The sequence below is a fragment of the Scatophagus argus genome, chromosome 4 (genome assembly GCF_020382885.2).
Source record: "Scatophagus argus isolate fScaArg1 chromosome 4, fScaArg1.pri, whole genome shotgun sequence".
NCBI lineage: Eukaryota > Metazoa > Chordata > Actinopteri > Scatophagidae > Scatophagus > Scatophagus argus.
Genome location: NC_058496.1, coordinates 25,457,497 through 25,477,031, shown reverse-complemented (window position 1 = coordinate 25,477,031; position 19,535 = coordinate 25,457,497). Strand labels below are relative to the sequence as shown.

Genomic DNA, 19,535 nt, shown 5'->3' with positions numbered 1-19,535 from the left:
AGTATGCTTGCTGCTCTTTCATTGCAGCAAGCATACTTTAATGACTTGTTGTTCAAAACACCAAGTTCTAGGGTGGTAACCTAAACCGAACAATCCACCTTAATATCTGTGGATTAACTTAAGGAGTCTTAGGTCTTAGTAGGTAGCCCAGAACAAAGAAATACCAAGGAACCAGCCAAACGCCTACTATTAACACTGATCTCTCTCTGATTACCTACCTACTACATAATATAGGCTACTTAAATGTACATGGAGAATCTGGGAAATTAGGGAGACACAAATTACCAATAAAAGTACTCCAAAAGAGTCTTTAAATTTGAATCACCATGTGGAGAATGTGGTGAATCTATGACGTTTGTTTAGTCTCAATAACAGCGAGTACTTTCCTACCGAGAGCTCGTGTTGCAAGGTGTAGTCGCGAGCGTGTAGGGATGCTCGGGCACGAGTTGGTCACAGCGGAGCCGACATGGTCTCTCGCGAGGATGCGCTACCGCTCGCGGTTCTGTGCGCTGTCCTCGTGCACGCACGTTCTGAGACTAATTAAACGCCCTGAACATCCTGCAAACGACAACACCGCGCACTGTGAGTCATTTTCAAAAACGATGAGTGGCACACTGAAACAATTAAAGGCAACGACTGGGTGTCTGTCTCCTCTTACGTAAAGATGAGGCCGGGAGAGGCCGGGCTCGTGCATATAAATACCGACTTCAAGACAACAAAGGAAGTACATCATTCCAAGATATCTATCTGTGCACTGGAGCAGGTAAGCGCCAGAGATTACAATATGAGCCCTCAGCTGTATGAATCAGCAACACCATCCTGACTACCTGGCTATTTGTTTTTCTATTGTGGTTTTTTTTTTAAACAATATTTGTAAATTTGTACTCATCTGTTCCATTTTTGCTTGTTTTGCACTTTGTTGTGAGCTTGTTTTCGTTCTGAACTTTGTTCTTATTTGATTTCAGCCCTCATAATCCCAACAACTATGGCAGGTGAGTACATTTTTTATGTTGTCACGGGCATCTTTCACCCTGTCTTCATCCACTGTGTTTGAAAATAACTGCCTCAGTCACATGTTTCCTCTAAGAACTAAAAGCTCATCAATTGATGACTGTCTTTTGTTATTATTATTATTATTATTATTATTTTCAGATCAAAGCTTCAAAAAGGAGTTCCTTGAAACCCATAACGCCTACAGGGCGAAGCATAACGCGCCACCAATGACTTTCAACAGCGAGCTGAGCGCTTCAGCTCAGAAATGGGCTGATCACCTGCTGGCAATCTCTGCCCTGCAACACAGTGACACCAAGGACGGAGAGAATATCTACAACATGTTCAGTTCAAGTACCATTAAGCTTACAGGTGGATTATAGACCCAAATCATTTCTTTTCCGTCCTATTATCAAGTCACTTTTCCTGGTCATTCAGTCAAACTTTCCACACCACTTCCATCCCTTTATTTGATGTGTTCACCTAACTTTCTAAATCACATTAGTCAGCCAACAATTCAAATTCCTATTATGTGTATTTCATGCCTTTTATTTCTCTTTTATATTTTAGGGAAAGAGGCTGTAGATTCCTGGTACAGCGAGATCAAGGATTACAAATGGAGCAACCCTGGATTCAGCAGCAATACTGGTAAAACACCTGTTCCATAAACAGAGGTAGATTTGAAATGTGAATAGAAGAGTTAATACCAGTGGTATACTGTACTATGAATTTGAATTCATCTTTTGCAAGTTAGAAATGCAGCACCATATGCTGATCTCATTGCACTGCTGTGTTTCCTCTGCAGGTCATTTCACTCAGGTGGTGTGGAAAGACAGCACTCAACTGGGCGTGGGCTTGGCCACTGACGGCAACAAGGTCTTTGTGGTTGGGCAGTACCGGCCAGCTGGCAATGTGAACGTCAAGGAATACTTTCAGAAAAATGTCCTTCCACAAGGTAACATATTTCCTTAGTTTTAAATATTACATATATTGCAGTTTTACCTAAAAAGCTGGGACACGGTGTAAAACTTAAATTAAAACAGAATGTGAAAATTAGCTAATCCTTTTTTTCCCCACACATTCAACTGAAAACATTTAGCATTTTACCTCACTAACTTCATCAGTTTTTGTAACTATGTGCTTAATCTCAATTTGAGTCCAACATTTAAAACGAGTCGGGGCAGGGCCAGCAAACGACTGGGAAAGTTGTGAAATGTTCCAAAAAAACACCTGCTTGAAACATTGTACAGGTGAACGGGTTTATCCAAAAGGCTCCGTCATTTAGAGGCGAGGATAGGGTGAGCTTCATCACTTTGTGAACGCACAGATTACGTGAAGGATATTACACTGGCTCAGGAACATGTCGTAAAGCTGTTGTCAGTAAACACAATTCGTTTGCAAATAACTGCAGTCTGTTTTTATTTACATTTTACACAGACTCCCAGCTTTTTTTGAAATAGACTTTCAGATCAGTCATTGCAAAATTGTACTTGTGTTTCACTTTCAGTTTTTGAGACTGTTCACAGATATCCTCATATAGTCATACTTACCAGACTGTGTTGGTACTGAAATGTCTATACCACTGATTTCTTCCTGCGGGTGCATGCAGTGATAAGGGAGGGGAAACTTGTGCAGCTTCTTTAAATTAAGCTGATTCTACAATGGAAAGCTAAACATCTTCCTCTCACTGTATCTAAGACAGATGCGGGTCTCAGTCATCTTGGACAATGTCTCTTCTCATGCGGCTGGTTTTTGGTCAGCTCGACTTTACTCCTTCTTATCGGGTGCAGGTTTTAAGAATATTGAATATCACCAGTATTCACTGTCATTTTCCAGCGTAAAGGCTGTGCATTTTATAGATGGCAGAGAGAAGGGCGGAGCCAATAACACCTCCAGTGCGGGAGGTGGAGTGAAGCCAAGGAAAACCTGCGCACTGCTGTAGATGACCCGGACCTTCCCTGCAACCACAAGCACACCTGTTAAATATTCCATGTTAAGAATAAACAAACACATCAAATAAAAACCCTGGTCTTAGAAAACTCTTCTTGATTCAGAATGCTTTTATTTAGGTTGCAGTTCAATATAAAGTTAAAAGTTTTTTTTAAAAATAAATCAATCTCTTGACTGTTTTCAGTTTTTATGTTACAGCTTGTGTAAGAAAATCTAACCTAACCTACGGCATAAATTCAGTTAAAAATATTACCATTAAGTCGCTGGTAATTTTTTAAATAAGAAATCAGTGTAGGGGTACATGATTGTCCACCAACCATCACTGAAGAGCCATGGCATTCACATGAGACTACATATGGATGCAGTGCAGCTGATGCAGGTTAGAATGAAAAGAGACAATGCAAATACACTTCAAACAGCTGAGCATCTGCTCTTCGCTTTAGTGAGGGTAGAATTTAAAGGCAGTTGAAGGTACTTTGGTCAGATTAGAGAATGGTATGATCTGTCAGAGGGATCAGCACATTTATGACAGCACAGCCTGACACTCACAGTGAGGCCCAATGACAAGCAGGGTTGGGTCAGATTACTTACAGATGTGGGCGGCAATTTTTGTAATTAACGTAATCCAGAAGAAGACTTCATCTTCCATTTTCAGTCTAATAAGAAGCTATAAAGACAACATTATCCAAACATCCATTGTTTAAAGTCATAGTCAAAGATGTAATCAACTAATCACTGACAATGATATTGTGCACATTTTCCTATGTAATCTGAACTGTTTATAGTTATTCTTTGTGATATGTTTATGTAATCCCGATTACACACAAACCGTTGCAACCCAACCCTGATGACACGTCAAATGAACATGAACCTTCCATAGGAATGCTCAGCCAACTTCGAACGCATTTCAAGCAACGAAGCAACATCGCTGTGAGACCTGAGCTGTGGCAGCATGTCTCTCTCTGTGATAAGGTCAGGCCAGCAGAAAAGAAAGGAGAGAGAAGAGAAAGATACAAGGCAGAAGGCAGGCAACCAGATGCTTACAAAGGGTGTTTTTTTTTCAAGGAAAGATTTGTTCAGCCCTTAATGTTATAGCACATGATGGAAAATGAAATACCATGGTTTACACACACTGCTTTGAACGCAGACAGTCCCTTAAACGAACACATCCAAGCTCACAATAATCAACCATAGCCAAACCTTAGCTGAAGGCTAAATAGTCTGCTATTTTAAACTTCCATTTGTAACTAATGCAGTTAGTGTAGCCATGTCCTGTCCAGCGTTTAGCACAGCCTGAAGTTCCGGCGCACATTTGTCCTCCTTTTTGGAGTTCAGCTGGAAAAGCATCGTAACGTCCACTGCGGTGTTTAGACATCCTTGTTTGTGACTTAAAACATGCTTGGACGAAATGGAGGAGGATTATTACCTGGGCCCGGAATTTGGTGATACGCCCCTGCATGCACTGATAACTGTCCTAAATTATTTCAGGGAGTACCTGAGGTTTCTCCAGCCTGTTAGAAGTGACCAGCAGAGGGCGCAGCTACAGACTCCTCATATTGTGGAGTCTGCACCAGCATATGAGATATCAGATCTACAGTACTCATACACTGTATGTTCATGACATGATGGATTCAGAATGAACTGGTCAAAACAGACTGTCCCAAGAAACATATAAATAATAAGGGACACTTTTATCTTTGAAGGTTAACTGATTTTTTTCCACATAAATAATATTTAAATAAATACTTCATGTTAGACTAAGAATAATATCTTTTCATTTTATTGACTAGACTAAAGCATATGTAACAAGAATGAATCAGAAATGCAAACATTTGCTTCTGTGTCTTTACATATAGGCTAGTGCTTAAAAAAAAATCCTGGAATTCCAAAGCTGCAAAAACAATAATAATTATCACAAAAACAGCACATATAAAATAATCACTCAAAATGTACATTACTGTGAGCTTTCTTTTCCAAAAACTCTCTGTACAATACTAATGGAAAAAAGAAAAACGAATCATGTTGTACACAAAATTCAGTTACCACAGCCCCTTAATAAAAAGAGCAAATATGTTGATTACATACTTTTCATTGTAAAGTTTTCATTGGAACTACTTTCTACTAGCAACAAAATAGAGTTAGAAATTGTTATTTCAGTGTTAGAAAGTAGTCCCAGCAAAACTGTTTGCTACAAGGTCTATGAATTATCCAGACTAATGAGGGCATTGCCTTGTGGCAGAGACAGACATTTCAAAACCTTGACTGACTCATGCTACGTAAGATTAGAAATATGTTATCAGCTCAGTGCTCAAAACACAAACAGAATGAATTCAACGAAACAGAAGTCATCAAGTCATAATCATATGAATTTCTTATAATTCATAAACAAAACCTTCCTTGTATGTGCATAATATTAATGTAGTTACTGTGGGCCAGTTCACCAGTATACAAGTAAACTTTATTAAACTCACTTCACCATAGCAAACTTCTGAGTTAGACTTCAGTGAATTTCTTCAACAATATCTCACTGAAAGCTGTCACCTGTCAATATTATACATTGCCTTTGACTTTAGCCTGTTTCTCCTGTGTGTGCAGGTCCTTTTAGTTATTTGTCTAACCCTCCAATTCTTGTGTTCAAATGGGGCTGTGTCAGGACGGCCAGCATGTTGCATGTGAGGTTGAAGACCAGTGTCAGTTTCCAACAAGGACTCTATATTTAGATGGCAAGTGGACTGGGTGACCCAGTGTGAATGCAACGTACAGTACAAACACGCTCCTCTCCTCCACACACTCTTTCACCCGCTAGTCTTTCTTTTCTATGGGTATATGGTGTGTTTTGGTACTACTCGTGTTTCTCTTTTAGGAGAAGGTGAGTTGAAAATACATTATTTCCTGTAGTATGCATGTTTATTTTTTCTCTTTTCTATACTGTGATTTTTTTTTCATACTACTACTATTTCCTGTACCAGCTTCCTCACACCACCATAACAGGCTCATGCGACTTAGAGAATGGGTATGGTGCTTGGCAAGAGACTACCGCTTGGTGATTAGTGAAGTGGCAGTAAGAGGGGACCATGTGCCAGTCTGAGGTGCCAGAGGTCAGACTGGGCCTGAACAGTCCTGACCCACTTGTGAGAGAGGCTTTTCTTATGGCCCATGACTACATAGAATATGTAACCACAGGAGGGGCAGATGGCTCCATGGGTGCTGCCCCTACAGCCTGCACTGCAGCCCTGCGTCACGCTGGAGATGAGCTCCTCACTCGCTTCCCCATATTCTTCAAGCGCTGGCCTCGTGTCTTCCAAGATGTGATGGAGAGCACGGCCCGCCCCATGCTCATAAGCATCCTGGACGAGCACTTCTTTCCCCCTGTCCCTGGGGGGCGCAGCAGGGACCTAGTCTGGAGTGCAGTGCTGTCTGTGTGTGTACTGGCTGGCCAGATGGCGCTGCATTGCCATGAGAGGGGCATGTTGGTGGTTCTGCCACAGCTGAAGGAGTGTGCTGGGGGCCTACGTGGAGAGGGTCATCTGCCCAGAGATAAGAGACAAGGGGGGATGGGTAAGTATTCACGAGTGAATATCTACAGACAAGACATATAAGAACTGCCTACTGTAAGGATATCCAAAAACTATTATGCCCATCAGACATCTGCAGACTTCACACTGCAGTTTCATTACATTTACCCAGAATTTGTGATTTTGACTAAAGCAGGCTTTAATGATTTTGGAACTGGTTGGGGTACAGTCTGAAGACTGCCGTTCCCCCGGTTCTGAAGACAAATATTGGAGGAGAAGAGCTAGAAAAACAGTGCTGGATTCCATAATTCCTGCCATCTCGAAGCATTTGAACAATTCTGCTCATAACATTGCTCTGCTCTGTCAAACATTGTTTTCCTCTCCTAAATGATATGTAAATTCTCTTTTACTGCATTAATGAAGTCAGATGCTCCCCAAAAACTGTTTAACTGGGATCTTAATAATGCACCCTTTGAACATCAACTTATTACAGTATATTGAACTGAAATGTAGAATTTAATTAGAAATTTCCATCTACTTTGTTTGTTTCTGACAGAGTGGTTTTGTGACACGCTTTGGAGAGAAGCAGGGCTTGGAGGGTGAGGTGAAGAAACTGTGCTGTTGGACATTGTTGGCATTGGCCATAAGCATCCTCACCTCCTTCTTGTGGAAAAGAATGACTTAGCCAACACTGCCACCAGGTGACCACAACCACAAACTCTCCAAGCTGCCACATTAAAGTGTCAGTGATGTTTAAAGGTCTAGCTTTAAACTGTGTAGAAGCTTGTTACTCAATAAAAAACACCCATACACATCATAGCTAGTGTTCTGGTAATAACAGACACGGTAACCCAAGATGTAAGAGTATTTAAGCTAAGCCATTTCAGTGGTCACATTGGCAAAAATGGAGTCAATTATGTTGTTTATGCAGCTGTACGTGAACTTTGAATCATATCATAAAGTAATTTGCCCTGAGCTCCACATCAGCTGTGCACGTGACAAGACAAGACAGGACAAGACATCTTTATGTGTATAGCCCATTTTTTCAAGCAGTTTGTCTCGAAGGACTTAACATAACATCAGCAACATCCTCTGCCCTTCGACCCTCACATCGACTAAGGAAAAACTCCCAGAAAAACCTTTAACAGGAAAAAATGGAAGAAACCTCAGAGTGAGCAACAGAGGAGGGATCCCTCACCCAGGACGGGCAGACGTGCAATGGATGTTGTACAGGCAGGAAATCAGATAGATGGGGAATGTGGGGACGGCAGGCAGGGTAGAAGCACAGGGAAGGAGGTGATGCAGGTGGAGGTTGGTGCTGGTGGAGCTCTGGAGAAATCTGTGAAGACGCAGACAGGGTGGGAGACACCAAGGCCAGACTACACAGTATAACAGATAAAGACGGAACAGTAAATGTGTAGAAGGAGAGGAGAGTAGATGGCTCCCTGTATCCTGATGTGTCCCCTAGCAGTCTAAGCCTATGGATGCATGGCTATAAAATGGTTCAGAGTTACCTAAGCCAGTGCTAACTAAAAGCAATATCAGTGTCAGAAAGGATTTTTTTTTCCAGGGCAAGTATAGTTTGCTAAAGTAAATTCAAATGTTATTAAGGAGTGGTCAGGATTTGGGGGGATATGATTAAAAATGAGTGGGTTTATTTATTCTCTGGGAGAAGCCGATTGAGTCTACCTGTGATTTTAACGCAGCAGCTAGACAGTCATTTTCAACATCCACATGAATGTTAAAGTCCCCCACTATGATTACTTTGCCTGAGTTTGTTGTTAAGTATGATAGGAAGGCAGGGAATTCATTTAAGAACTCAGAATAAGGCACTGGGGGACAGCACACCACAGCCAATAAGAGTGGTTTATCTGCTCTCCGGACTGAGTGTGAAAAGCTAAGAGTAAGAGTTTCAGATGAGTTGTATTTAGCAGTAGGTTTAGGGTTAATATGCAGATGTGACTGATAAACTGCTGCCCCTCCTCCTCCTCTACCAGTATTTATGGGAACTTGGTAGTAATGTAGCATGGAGGGGTTGATTCATTTAAACTAATAAATTCATCCTGCTGCGACCAGGTGTCTGTGAGTGACATTGCATCAATGTTGCCAGATCATAAAGGATAGGACACAAAGAAATATATGTTAGTGGTTCTCCTAATACCTTGACTGACCTCGAACAAGGCCAGCATTAATTTTCTAATTTTGAGGCTGATGCCTGTCATGGTCAAATTAAAAAATAGAACAAATACTGTTTCCTTTCTTTCCTAATTATCTTAGGACTCTGTCAGTGCAAAACAGACAACAGCAGTGGCTGTATTCCTATGTAAACAGAAAATAAACATACATAAATACAGCACACACGGCTCTCTATCTCCCCTCTACATGGGTAATAACACATAATATCATAAACAATATTTGACACCGAAAATGTCTTACGTAGGATTTCGGTAAACTCGGCCACTTCCGCTGACCCGCGGCAATCTGGGTCTGCTCCATGAATTACAATATTACCAAATTTAGGTTTACACTTTGCCAGCAGCTTCAGATTAGCTGCGATGTGTCGCCCGCTCTGGTCCCGGGGAGGCACCTAACTATACTTACTAACAAAGCTCAAGGACTGCGGGGGAACGGCTAGCGGTGGCTAAGCTAGGTCTGGCAAGCTACAGAGGCTAATGGTTTACTACCCATGGTGCGGAGCCGGGATTCCAAAACACTAAGCCTCACATCCAGGGCCGCAAAAAGGCTGCACAAGCATCATTATCAGTAAACGAGGCAGAGGAGTAAGTGGTCATCACTGAATTTCCCTCGGGATCAATAAAGTATCTATCTTTCTATCACGCACACGGAGGAGAGACGTGAGGGGGGAGAGAGAAGCCATAGCTAATTACGCTAAGTAAGCTAGCGATCCGACTGTAAGAATATAGGCGACTGGATGAATACAAAGGCAGTTTTCTAACAAGCTTCAAGAATTGGCGCTTATGGACTAAGCTCAGGTTAATGTAAAGTGGCGTGTAATACTACAAAACGCTGTAAAAGTAGGTGGATAGCGTCTAACGCACAGCGACATAACACCACACTGTCCTACAGTGATTCTGTAAATCGCTTTGGATAAAAGCGTCTGCTAAATGAAGATCAATGCGTAACGTAATGTAATACACGCACAAACAGGTGACGCAATACGCTCAGCGTGGATTCGGAGGAGCCTCACGTGCCTGACAGCATATGTAGTTAACTTACATGAACTCCGCATTTAATTTATATTTTAAGGCCCTTATCCACATTTGCATTTTATAAGCTTTTTGTTTGACTTATAGCACAACAAAGCATTGAAAGAAGTGTAGTCCAGCTACTATTGTGTGTAACACTCATTTACAAATAACCTAACCCAGTAAGCAGCCACACTTTATGTATAGTGTAGTGCTTTAACCAAAGAAAAAATAAACAACCAAATCATGATTTCACTTCCAGTACATTAAAGCTCTATATTACAACACTCTTAATGAAGTCATAAAAGCAGGAAGACAAACTTCAATTATGCACAAGAACTTTTATTTTTATATTTTTCCAACACAGTCAAACCGACTGAAGTCAGGTAGGGCTTGAGGGCCAGGTGAACATTAAAGAGCCACTGAAAACTGGAACTGGACTCGGAACATTACAATATATTGAACTGAAATACAGAATTTAATTAGAAACTTGCATCAACTTATTTGCTTCACTCTTTGGAGAGAGGCAGGCCTTGAGGGCCAGGTGAACATTAAAGAGCCACTGAAAACTGGAACTGGACTCGGAACATTAGAAGATATTGAACTGAAATGCAGAATTTAATTAGAAACTTGTATCAACTTATTTGCTTCACTCTTTGGAGAGAGGCAGGCCTTGAGGGCCAGGTGAACATTAAAGAGCCACTGAAAACTGGAACTGGACTCGGAACATTAGAAGATATTGAACTGAAATGCAGAATTTAATTAGAAACTTGTATCAACTTATTTGCTTCACTCTTTGGAGAGAGGCAGGCCTTGAGGGCCAGGTGAACATTAAAGAGCCACTGAAAACTGGAACTGGACTTGGAATATTCAACTTCAGGGCAGAGACTTGTAGGAAAGAGGAAAAAAAAAAAAAAGGAAAAAGATTTAGGCCAGCTCTTCCTCACCATCCTCTTCAAACTCTCCCTCCTCCTCAGCAGTGGCATCCTGGTACTGCTGGTACTCAGAAACCAGGTCGTTCATGTTGCTCTCTGCCTCGGTGAACTCCATCTCATCCATACCCTCACCAGTGTACCAGTGGAGGAAAGCTTTACGCCTGAACATGGCTGTGAACTGCTCAGAGATGCGCTTGAACAGCTCCTGGATAGCTGTGCTGTTGCCAATGAAGGTGGCTGCCATCTTGAGGCCACGGGGAGGAATGTCACAGACAGCGGTCTTGACATTGTTGGGGATCCATTCAACGAAGTAACTGCTGTTCTTGTTCTGTACATTCAGCATCTGCTCATCCACTTCCTTCATGGACATGCGACCACGGAAGATTGCGGCCACTGTCAGGTAGCGGCCGTGACGTGGGTCGCAGGCAGCCATCATGTTCTTGGCATCAAACATCTGCTGGGTGAGCTCTGGCACAGTGAGGGATCTGTACTGCTGACTACCTCTACTTGTGAGGGGAGCAAAGCCTGGCATGAAAAAGTGCAGACGAGGGAATGGCACCATGTTAACAGCCAGTTTACGCAGGTCAGCATTGAGCTGCCCAGGGAACCTGAGGCAGGTGGTGACACCACTCATGGTGGCAGAGACTAAGTGGTTGAGGTCACCGTATGAAGGGGTTGTGAGTTTGAGGGTACGGAAACAGATGTCGTACAGGGCCTCGTTGTCAATGCAGTAGGTCTCATCTGTGTTTTCAACAAGCTGGTGGACAGATAGTGTGGCATTGTAGGGCTCAACTACTGTGTCAGATACTTTTGGGGAAGGGACCACACTGAATGTATTCATGATGCGGTCAGGGTACTCTTCACGGATCTTGCTGATAAGCAGCGTGCCCATACCAGAGCCTGTACCACCACCCAGGGAGTGGGTGAGCTGGAAGCCCTGGAGGCAGTCACAGCTCTCTGCTTCCTTCCTCACCACATCCAGGACAGAGTCCACCAGCTCTGCACCCTCAGTGTAGTGGCCCTTAGCCCAGTTGTTGCCAGCACCACTCTGTCCTACAAAAAAAAACAAACAAGACTAAGCATCACAAGCTCTCAAGGTGCATAGTGAGTAGCAAATGACATTTTCTGTGCAAGTATACACAAAAAAATAAAACAAATTAAAAAAATTACCAAAAACAAAGTTGTCTGGCCTGAAGACCTGACCAAAAGGTCCGGACCTCACGGAGTCCATGGTGCCTGGCTCCAGATCAACCAGCACTGCACGGGGTACATATTTACCACCTACAAAAAGCACACAAAACATGAAGAGGATTGAACAAAGTCTTGGTGGTATACGAAAATAAACATAGGGGCTGCTTCAGACTTACCTGATGCTTCATTGTAGTAAACATTGATCCTGTCCAGCTGCAGGTCACTGTCACCATGGTATGTACCAGTAGGGTCAATACCATGCTCATCACTGATCACCTCCCAAAACTGTTAGAGAGGAAAAAAGCAAACCTTGCTTGGCACAAGCAGTAACTAAGAACTACACACCCATCAACAGTAATAATAATGCATCTCCACATTATTCTTTTATTAGTAGACTATTCTAACACATTGATGTTCACTCCAAGAAAAATAAAATAAAAATATTTTTCATGTTATTGGGCACTAGTAAGAAAAAAAGTTAATTTATTCATTTGTTCAGCATAGCATACCTTGACTGAACAGTAGATATGGCTCAATAAGGCTGATTTAAATTCAACAATTTTTCTACGAGATGTAGTGAAACAAAATGTGCTCTACCAAATGGCTGAGCACACAGTCAGACGATCTGTGCTCTACCAAATGGCTGAGCACACAGTCAGGCGATCTCCCGCTCTACCGCCTACGTCACCCGTGGCCTTACCCCCCTATTGGCTTGAACTCATCGCTTATAAATTTCAAAATTCCGAGCTACGTCACTAACGGCCAAGCCCGCGAACGGCCAAGCTCGCGAACAGCCAAGCCCGGGAACGGCCAAGCCCGCGAACGGCCAAGCCCGGGAACGGCCAAGCCCGCGAACGGCCAAGCCCGGGAACGGCCAAGCTCGCGAACGGCCAAGCCCGGGAACGGCCAAGCCCGCGAACTTCAGCCAAAAGCTTACGCAGTACAAAACCTAAGGCAATGTAGTCCACAATGAACCCGACCCGTTATAAAATATTAAATGCTAATTAAAAAGAAAACGCAAAAACCTGGTACACAGACACGCCGGTCACTACACGCTACAGGAAAATGTTTTCCCCACCCCCAACCGACAATCCGCACTTCCCTTTTTTCACATTGCACTGCAGTTACCGTTTCACGGATGGACATTGTGTTAGCCTAACGTTACCACGAAAAACCAAAAAAAATTACCGTTACCAACGTTTAAACTAATATCCGAATGTTTTGCCAAAATAGTCGGACGACATTAACTCAACATATAAATCTTAACATTTCAAAGTGTGTTAAATTGTTTTTAATTCTTTTATACTTCGACACATTATGACTATAAAGAACCGAGAAGGCGTTAATTTACGATTAAACGAAAGAAATAAAGACATTTTTTCGAGGTAGGACGCATTAATATTCCCAGGGTGTGGTTTCTGGGACGCGTACGGGCACAAAGCACCGGCTACAAAAACAGGAACACGTTGTTTCTGGATAAAACTTTTCGACTTAGTTGTTAAAACGTAAATAATAATTTTACTTACCTTGGCCCCAATCTGGTTGCCACACTGGCCGGCCTGAAGATGCACAATTTCCCTCATCTTTGTCTTCTTTCGGTGGACAGCTAGTTACAATGAATGACTCGGCTCTTCTTCTGAGCATGAGCAGGGTTACTTACCGCTTTATAGACAATTAGACCCGCCCCTTCCTCCTCAATTCGAATGTCTATTGGCTCATTTATCCGCTATTGCTTTATAGACACAAATTTAGCCCAATAAAATGCTCATATTCTTATCTGTGATTGGTCTAATCCTCACGCCAATCACTTTCATCTCAAACGTGTGTCTAACGTAATCTGTAGACGTTGGCCTACTTCCTTTATGATGGCGGCGTAGAAATATAACAGATTTTATTCTGCATTTCCCTATCGCGTGTTAATGTCTATTAAAGACAGGGAAACGTTTAGTTAAATCGGTTAAAAAATCATTTCAACTTTTTAAGTTTTAGGACAGCAGTTTAGAATACAATGGTCCAGTTTTACAGATGTTTAACTAGCAGAAACTGTCGCAGGACCGGACATGACTGGTGATTTTCAGTCATGTGCAGCTTAGGCCAAGGAGTCTGCAGCTCTGCGTCCCTGCTAAACTCAACAGTGGCTAGTTTTACTTACCAGTACCCCTTTCTCTGACCCAGTTTGTGGTTATGAACAAATATTTGGAATAAAAAGCGACATTCTTTGCCTCAATGGTGCATGATTGAAAATACTTGGTAATAACATCTATTTATTGAAAGTCTCAAACCAATAAGATTTGTATGGTGATGCAACAAAGCAAAGTAGGGCCAGGCTTACTTACCTGACCGATTTAATGAATACATTGTAAATGATTGATGACAAATTTGATGGACAGAATCAAGAAATTTTGTATTTGAATGTGTACATCTTTCCCCTGTATATTCATATCTTCGAATTAGTTTCTTTCTAGTATGGATTTAGGCTTTACTCATCAGGACCAACTTTTATCCATCTCAGACTAAGCTCCTTGGAGATACATGGTTCATTCCAATGATAATGAATGAATGGAAATGATAATATTAGGTTCCAATGAAATGAACAATGTAACATAATAATATACAGAAGCTGGCTGAGACACTAGATGCTGTACATGTGTGTGCGAATTGCAAGCTGTAAAACAGTTTTGAAATGAGGGTGGATGGGCTAGTTAATCTGAATAACAGCTGAGTTGTGGCGTTGAAGCCAACGTTAATTGTACAAAACATATAAGATAAGGTGCATAATGGAATAAATGTCCTCAGATTTTACGCCAGGCATGCATTATTACAGGGCTTTATATAAGCTTTTCGTGGACCTACTCAGCCTTTAGCACCCTTTCTATGCATACCATACATTTTTGTGTAGATTAGTTGTTGTGTAGACTAGCAAAGGCTTTCTGGGGGGTGAATGAATAGTAATTCACCGAATGTGTCTCATTAATTCTAAATATTGTCATTATGAATTCATATTCACTCAGCCTGAGCCCTGGTCAGGAACACCAGTGTTACGCTTATCATATCGTACAGTATAAAGGTCATGCTCAAACCATGCATTGTAATATGACAATGCACACGCAGTATGCTTTGCTTCATGACAGAGGGGAATTAGAGCACAAGCAAATAGGACCAAGTGGATTGTTTTTAACTGCTCTTCCCTTCTGTACATTGGCCCTTGTTTTCAAGTGTGCTTGCTAAAATTGTAGGGCAAAATTGATCAAGTTCACATGCAGATGTGGGAAAACTGACCCTCGATGTATAGGTTTGGTACCTTGCATTTCATGCCTTTTGACAAAATAAACCTGCAGTGGCAAGGTGACAAGTTAAAAGCCTGCAACAACTGATTTATCAGATATTATGGAGGACATACAGTGGGTCTGGAGATTCTTCAGCTAAGGAGCAGAATTTACAGGTCCACATGGCTGTGTTTCATGAATTCTGCACTAGATCCAGGGTTGCTGCTCTGACACCTGAGCATGACAAGGGATGTGCTTTATTCACACAGTGCAGCAGTCTGTGATCTGTCTAACTAACTATCCTTTAGCTGCAAGGAGCGAATACTGTGGGAAAACAAATGAACTACATTGTCAATGAATGCTTTGCCGGTATGTTCAGTACTTTTTATGTTGTCAGGGACTATCATTTTTTTTTATCATGTTAGTACATATTCACTGTCCCCCACAGAATGACTCCTATGACTTTGGTGATCCCGACTTTTCCTCCAGCGCCACTATGATTGACATTTGTGGTTTTGAGTAAAATATCTCAACAGCTACTTAGATGGATTTTCATGGTATTTGTTGTGTACATGCATGTTCTCCTCAAGATGAATCCTTCATGCTGCATCTACTGTCATCATCAAGTCAAAAAATTAATGAATCCTTTTTGGTTTTTGACAGAATACCTGCAAAATTAATGACATTTATATATATATAATCTAAATATATGTAAATATTTATGATTATATGATGAAATAAATAATGAAACAAAGCAGTATATACACAGTCTTGCCTGTTTCATCATGGAGATGCCACTGACTTATTACAAAATTGAGCAGATGTGGCATGTACCTAATATGGCTATACTTACAGTTCATATTTTAGTAATGTGAGTCTTACAGTATGTCTTTGTTATAGACAGTCCCACGACATTGCAGATGGTCTCTTTGGTCTCAGTCAGTGTTGTTCTTTGTTCCTCTTCAGTCTGCTGCCTTTGTGTAATGGCAGATCAATTATTCATTGATCTCTTTCTTTGGCGGATGAAGTGTATGCATAGAATGGTTTGCGGTGACAGCTTGAGCAGGTTAGCCGGAGCTTAATGCATGAAGAACCTCTCTGTGCACTGGGAGGAGATTTTGCTGTTTAATGCTTTTATTAGTACTGTACTTCATGATGAAGCACTTCCCATGGTGTGCTTACAGTACACCACCATGGAGTGTATATCGGTGAAGCTCTTGTCATGACTCAGCATCTCTCAGAACACTGCAGCACTTAGGACTCAGCCTCCAGCAGCTAGATCAATATTATTAAAAAGGAAACAGATGCTGCTGGGATAGACACACCCACACCAGTCCTGCTAAGAGGTTATAATGCTTTAACAAGATTACCTGATGTAAATGGATCATAAAATATGTCCACTTAAGGAAAGCAGCAGACACTGAAGGCTTACATAGTGTCTTCATTAGATTATTCAGTAGGTTCCATTATTTATTTGATGTTTTGTTTCTGAAAAATGTTTTTTAAATGTACTTAATAATAATGTACTTATATATATATATATATATATATATGCTATTTTGGAAATCACTGGCAATCAACCTGTTCAGCCTATGAAGATATGCTGATTTAGGAAGTGCAGATAAAGATTAAGATCAATTTTACCACAGGATGTACATGAACAACATACAGTATAGTATGGTTTATTATTATAAATCATTTTAACAACATATCAGCTAAAAAACAAATACATACAATACATAGTCTTCAGAATTCCAATTATAACAACCTGTCATGTTTGTCCTTTGTAATGTATGATGTTTACTGCATGTATGTTTCTCTCTCTCTATCTCTCTCTTTCATCCTCTCTGTCCTGTCTACCTCTTCTCCCCCCCTTCACCCGGCCGACTATCAGCAGGATAGTTCTCCCTTGTGAGCCGGGTCCTGCTCAAGGTTTCTTCCTGTTAAAAGGGAGTTTTTCCTTGCCACTGTCTGCTTGCTCGGGGGTTCAGACTCTGGGTCTCTGTAAAGCATCTAGAGACAATTTTGATTGTATAAGGTGCTATATAAATAAATTGAATTGAACTGAATTGAATAGCATGTAATGATAATAATGGTATGTACTGTAGAATATGTAACTGATATGTTTAGTGTCATAGTGGCATAGCCCCCTTTAGAGGCAGAAAAAGAAAGAACCCCCACTCTTTTTGCCCTAATATGTAAATTTGTAGAATTTTTATCACCCGGGACCAAAAGGAGTCATTTTTTTAAAACTTTGAGGACACTTTTGAGGACAATAATGCACCAGCTGAGGGAAGTGTGAGAAGGGTCCTGTTGAGTGGATATTGTGGGGAATGGGTTATCGGGGTGGACAGGTGTTAGACGAGAACAGCTGGTCTCATGTACAGTATGTCTGCAGAGGGAACCACTGATTCATTCTCATATCATGTTTCTGACTCCCCTGCAGGATTCAGCATTCAGCCAGTTTCACATTCTATGGCAAACCACAACACTTTAGGGCCTGGACACACATTAGACATGTTCAAAGTGTGTCAGGACAAACTGTGTTGTTTGACTAGAGGTTACACCCTAGACTGGCTTTGTAAAAGACAAGAAAAGAGGCCACAATTGCTTAGCTGGGAAAGAAGCAAAATGAATAGACATGTAGAGATGTGAGCTACGATTGAAGCTTGATACTCATATTTGGATTTAGGGCACTGATAGCTGATTGAAACTTTCTTTGTCATAAATGATATGCTTAAAAACTCTGTGAGAAAGCGCTACAAAGCTAAAACACATTCCCAAATTGAGTTAAGACTTGAATCTGATCGGACCCGACTAGATATGAGAACAAGATATACCACAGAAATGCATATGTGTACATAGCCAAGATGAAATAAAAAATTTGGTATTAAAGCCAACTTTAAATCACATTCAGATGTTAGATTTATTTATCATATTGAATTCAATATAAATAATAGTTTGAAATTGGCTAAAAAATCTCAAAGAACATATTTTATTTGCAGATTCTACATCCTCGTTCTCCAAAGAGAATCCAAAGTCAAGGGGAGCATCTGCATAAATATTATATGGCGACGGGAGTAAGTGTAAATGAATAAACTTAAGGCATTACAATCAATATATCTATAACTCAAAACTTTAAACTCAACTTTACTGCTCTTGTAGTCAAGGGGAGACAACATTAATAAGAACTGAGCGCCTCCCAATAACAACTGAATGTGACAAATTATATTTCTATAACTGATTTGAAGTGTACTGCTTTTGAATAATACAAGGTGAGATATGCATTTCTGAATTGATTTTTCCCTGTCATTTACGATGCGTTATGTGTCTTTAAGAGTGCTGCGTTTGTCTGGCTGCTCTCCAGAGACTTGAGTCAGGAAGCCCATTTGATGCTAATACGGCCAGACAGTCACCGGCAGGGTATGCACAGCCACAGCCCCACAATGTACTGAGTGTGATGGTCATCGTGATGCAGGGGAAGTCCGCAATGCATCCACCCACCCATCAACCCCCTCCTAACACAGGGTATCATGTTACAAAAATACAACAGTGTTATAAGGTTGAGGCTGCACTGGGCAGAGGGTCTGCTGTGCCATCATCTACATGTCAGGAATGTGATGTGTGTCTTTAAGATTCTCTGATCTGCACTGTACGTACTGACTGAGAATACTGACATCATCTGTTTTAGTGATGAGCTTAAATTTGCGCCATGTCACATGATAAAATTATTCTCATCACCAAAAAGTCAGACCGTCTCTAATGCCTTGGACTGCATTGTAGAGTTCTTGGCAGCTGGAGGCTAAAAAAAAAAGAAAAATCACTTCCATTATGTAAAGTTGCCAGCAAAGGGCGGGGATCAGGGAACAGCAGGGCTTATGGGAAATGTGGTCTTGATTAGGGACAGAAAATTCAGCTGGGAATAATTCACACTTTGAATTACTCACTGCAGTTGCCCAGCCCTCCACTATACAGCCTTCCATGGCAGACCCATGGCTTAATTAATCTGATGTATCTTTCCCTGACCTCATGCAGGTCTGTGTTGTCGGGGGTGGGGTGGGTGGGGCTCAGGGGTGTGTGTGTGTGTGTGTGTGTGTATGGGTATGGGGGGGGGGGGGGGGTGGGGGGGGTCTACAGGGCATGGCTGGAGTTCAGCAGTCTGACAGCTTCGGGGAAGAAGCTGTTTCTGAGCCTGGTGGTCTTGCTCCGGATGCTCCTCAGCCGCCTGCCTGAGGGGAGGGGTTGGAAGAGTCCATGTGCAAGATGGGTGGAGTCCTTCATGATGCGGAGGGCCCTCCCCCTGCATCGTGCTGTGTAGAGGTCTGAGGTGATGGGGAGACTGCCCCCCATGGTCCTCTGTGCAGCCTTTACCACCCTCTGCAGAGCCTTCCTCTCAGCAGCGGTGCAGGCGCAGGGGACGCTCTCCACCACGCAGTGGTAGAAGCTCCTCAGGACTGAGCTCCCAAGCTCAGCTCGCCACAG

At 41.8% G+C, this 19,535-nt stretch overlaps 2 protein-coding genes, 1 long non-coding RNA gene and 1 pseudogene across 4 annotated transcripts; 2 read left to right on the top strand and 2 right to left on the bottom strand.

The window, feature by feature from the left end:
* Positions 1–629: 629 nt before the first annotated feature.
* Positions 630–3,030, top strand: im:7150988 (Golgi-associated plant pathogenesis-related protein 1). Of its 2 annotated transcripts, none has more exons than XM_046386007.1 (6): positions 630–763; positions 966–992; positions 1,153–1,362; positions 1,561–1,638; positions 1,796–1,945; positions 2,850–3,030. In XM_046386007.1, exons 2-6 carry the CDS (start codon positions 986–988, stop codon positions 2,930–2,932), a joined length of 528 nt encoding a protein of 175 aa, XP_046241963.1. In that variant the 5' UTR covers positions 630–763; positions 966–985; the 3' UTR covers positions 2,933–3,030. The 2 variants fall into 2 exon arrangements, with proteins under 2 accessions (XP_046241963.1, XP_046241962.1); XM_046386006.1 differs by having other exon boundaries at positions 655–763; positions 2,827–3,030.
* Positions 3,031–4,704: 1,674 nt separating this feature from the next.
* On the bottom strand, positions 4,705–7,711 carry LOC124057597. The gene is made up of 2 exons (XR_006843135.1): positions 7,654–7,711; positions 4,705–6,467 (listed from the first exon to the last, which is right to left on the bottom strand). It is a non-coding gene; the product is annotated as an uncharacterized LOC124057597 (long non-coding RNA).
* On the top strand, positions 6,015–7,644 carry LOC124057596 (annotated as a pseudogene).
* Positions 7,712–9,982: 2,271 nt separating the features above from the next.
* LOC124057595 (tubulin beta-1 chain) lies at positions 9,983–13,473 on the bottom strand. Its single transcript, XM_046386004.1, has 4 exons — positions 13,314–13,473; positions 11,964–12,072; positions 11,767–11,877; positions 9,983–11,649 (listed from the first exon to the last, which is right to left on the bottom strand). Exons 1-4 carry the CDS (start codon positions 13,368–13,370, stop codon positions 10,589–10,591), a joined length of 1,338 nt encoding a protein of 445 aa, XP_046241960.1. The 5' UTR covers positions 13,371–13,473; the 3' UTR covers positions 9,983–10,588.
* Between the last annotated feature and the right edge of the window lie 6,062 nt (positions 13,474–19,535).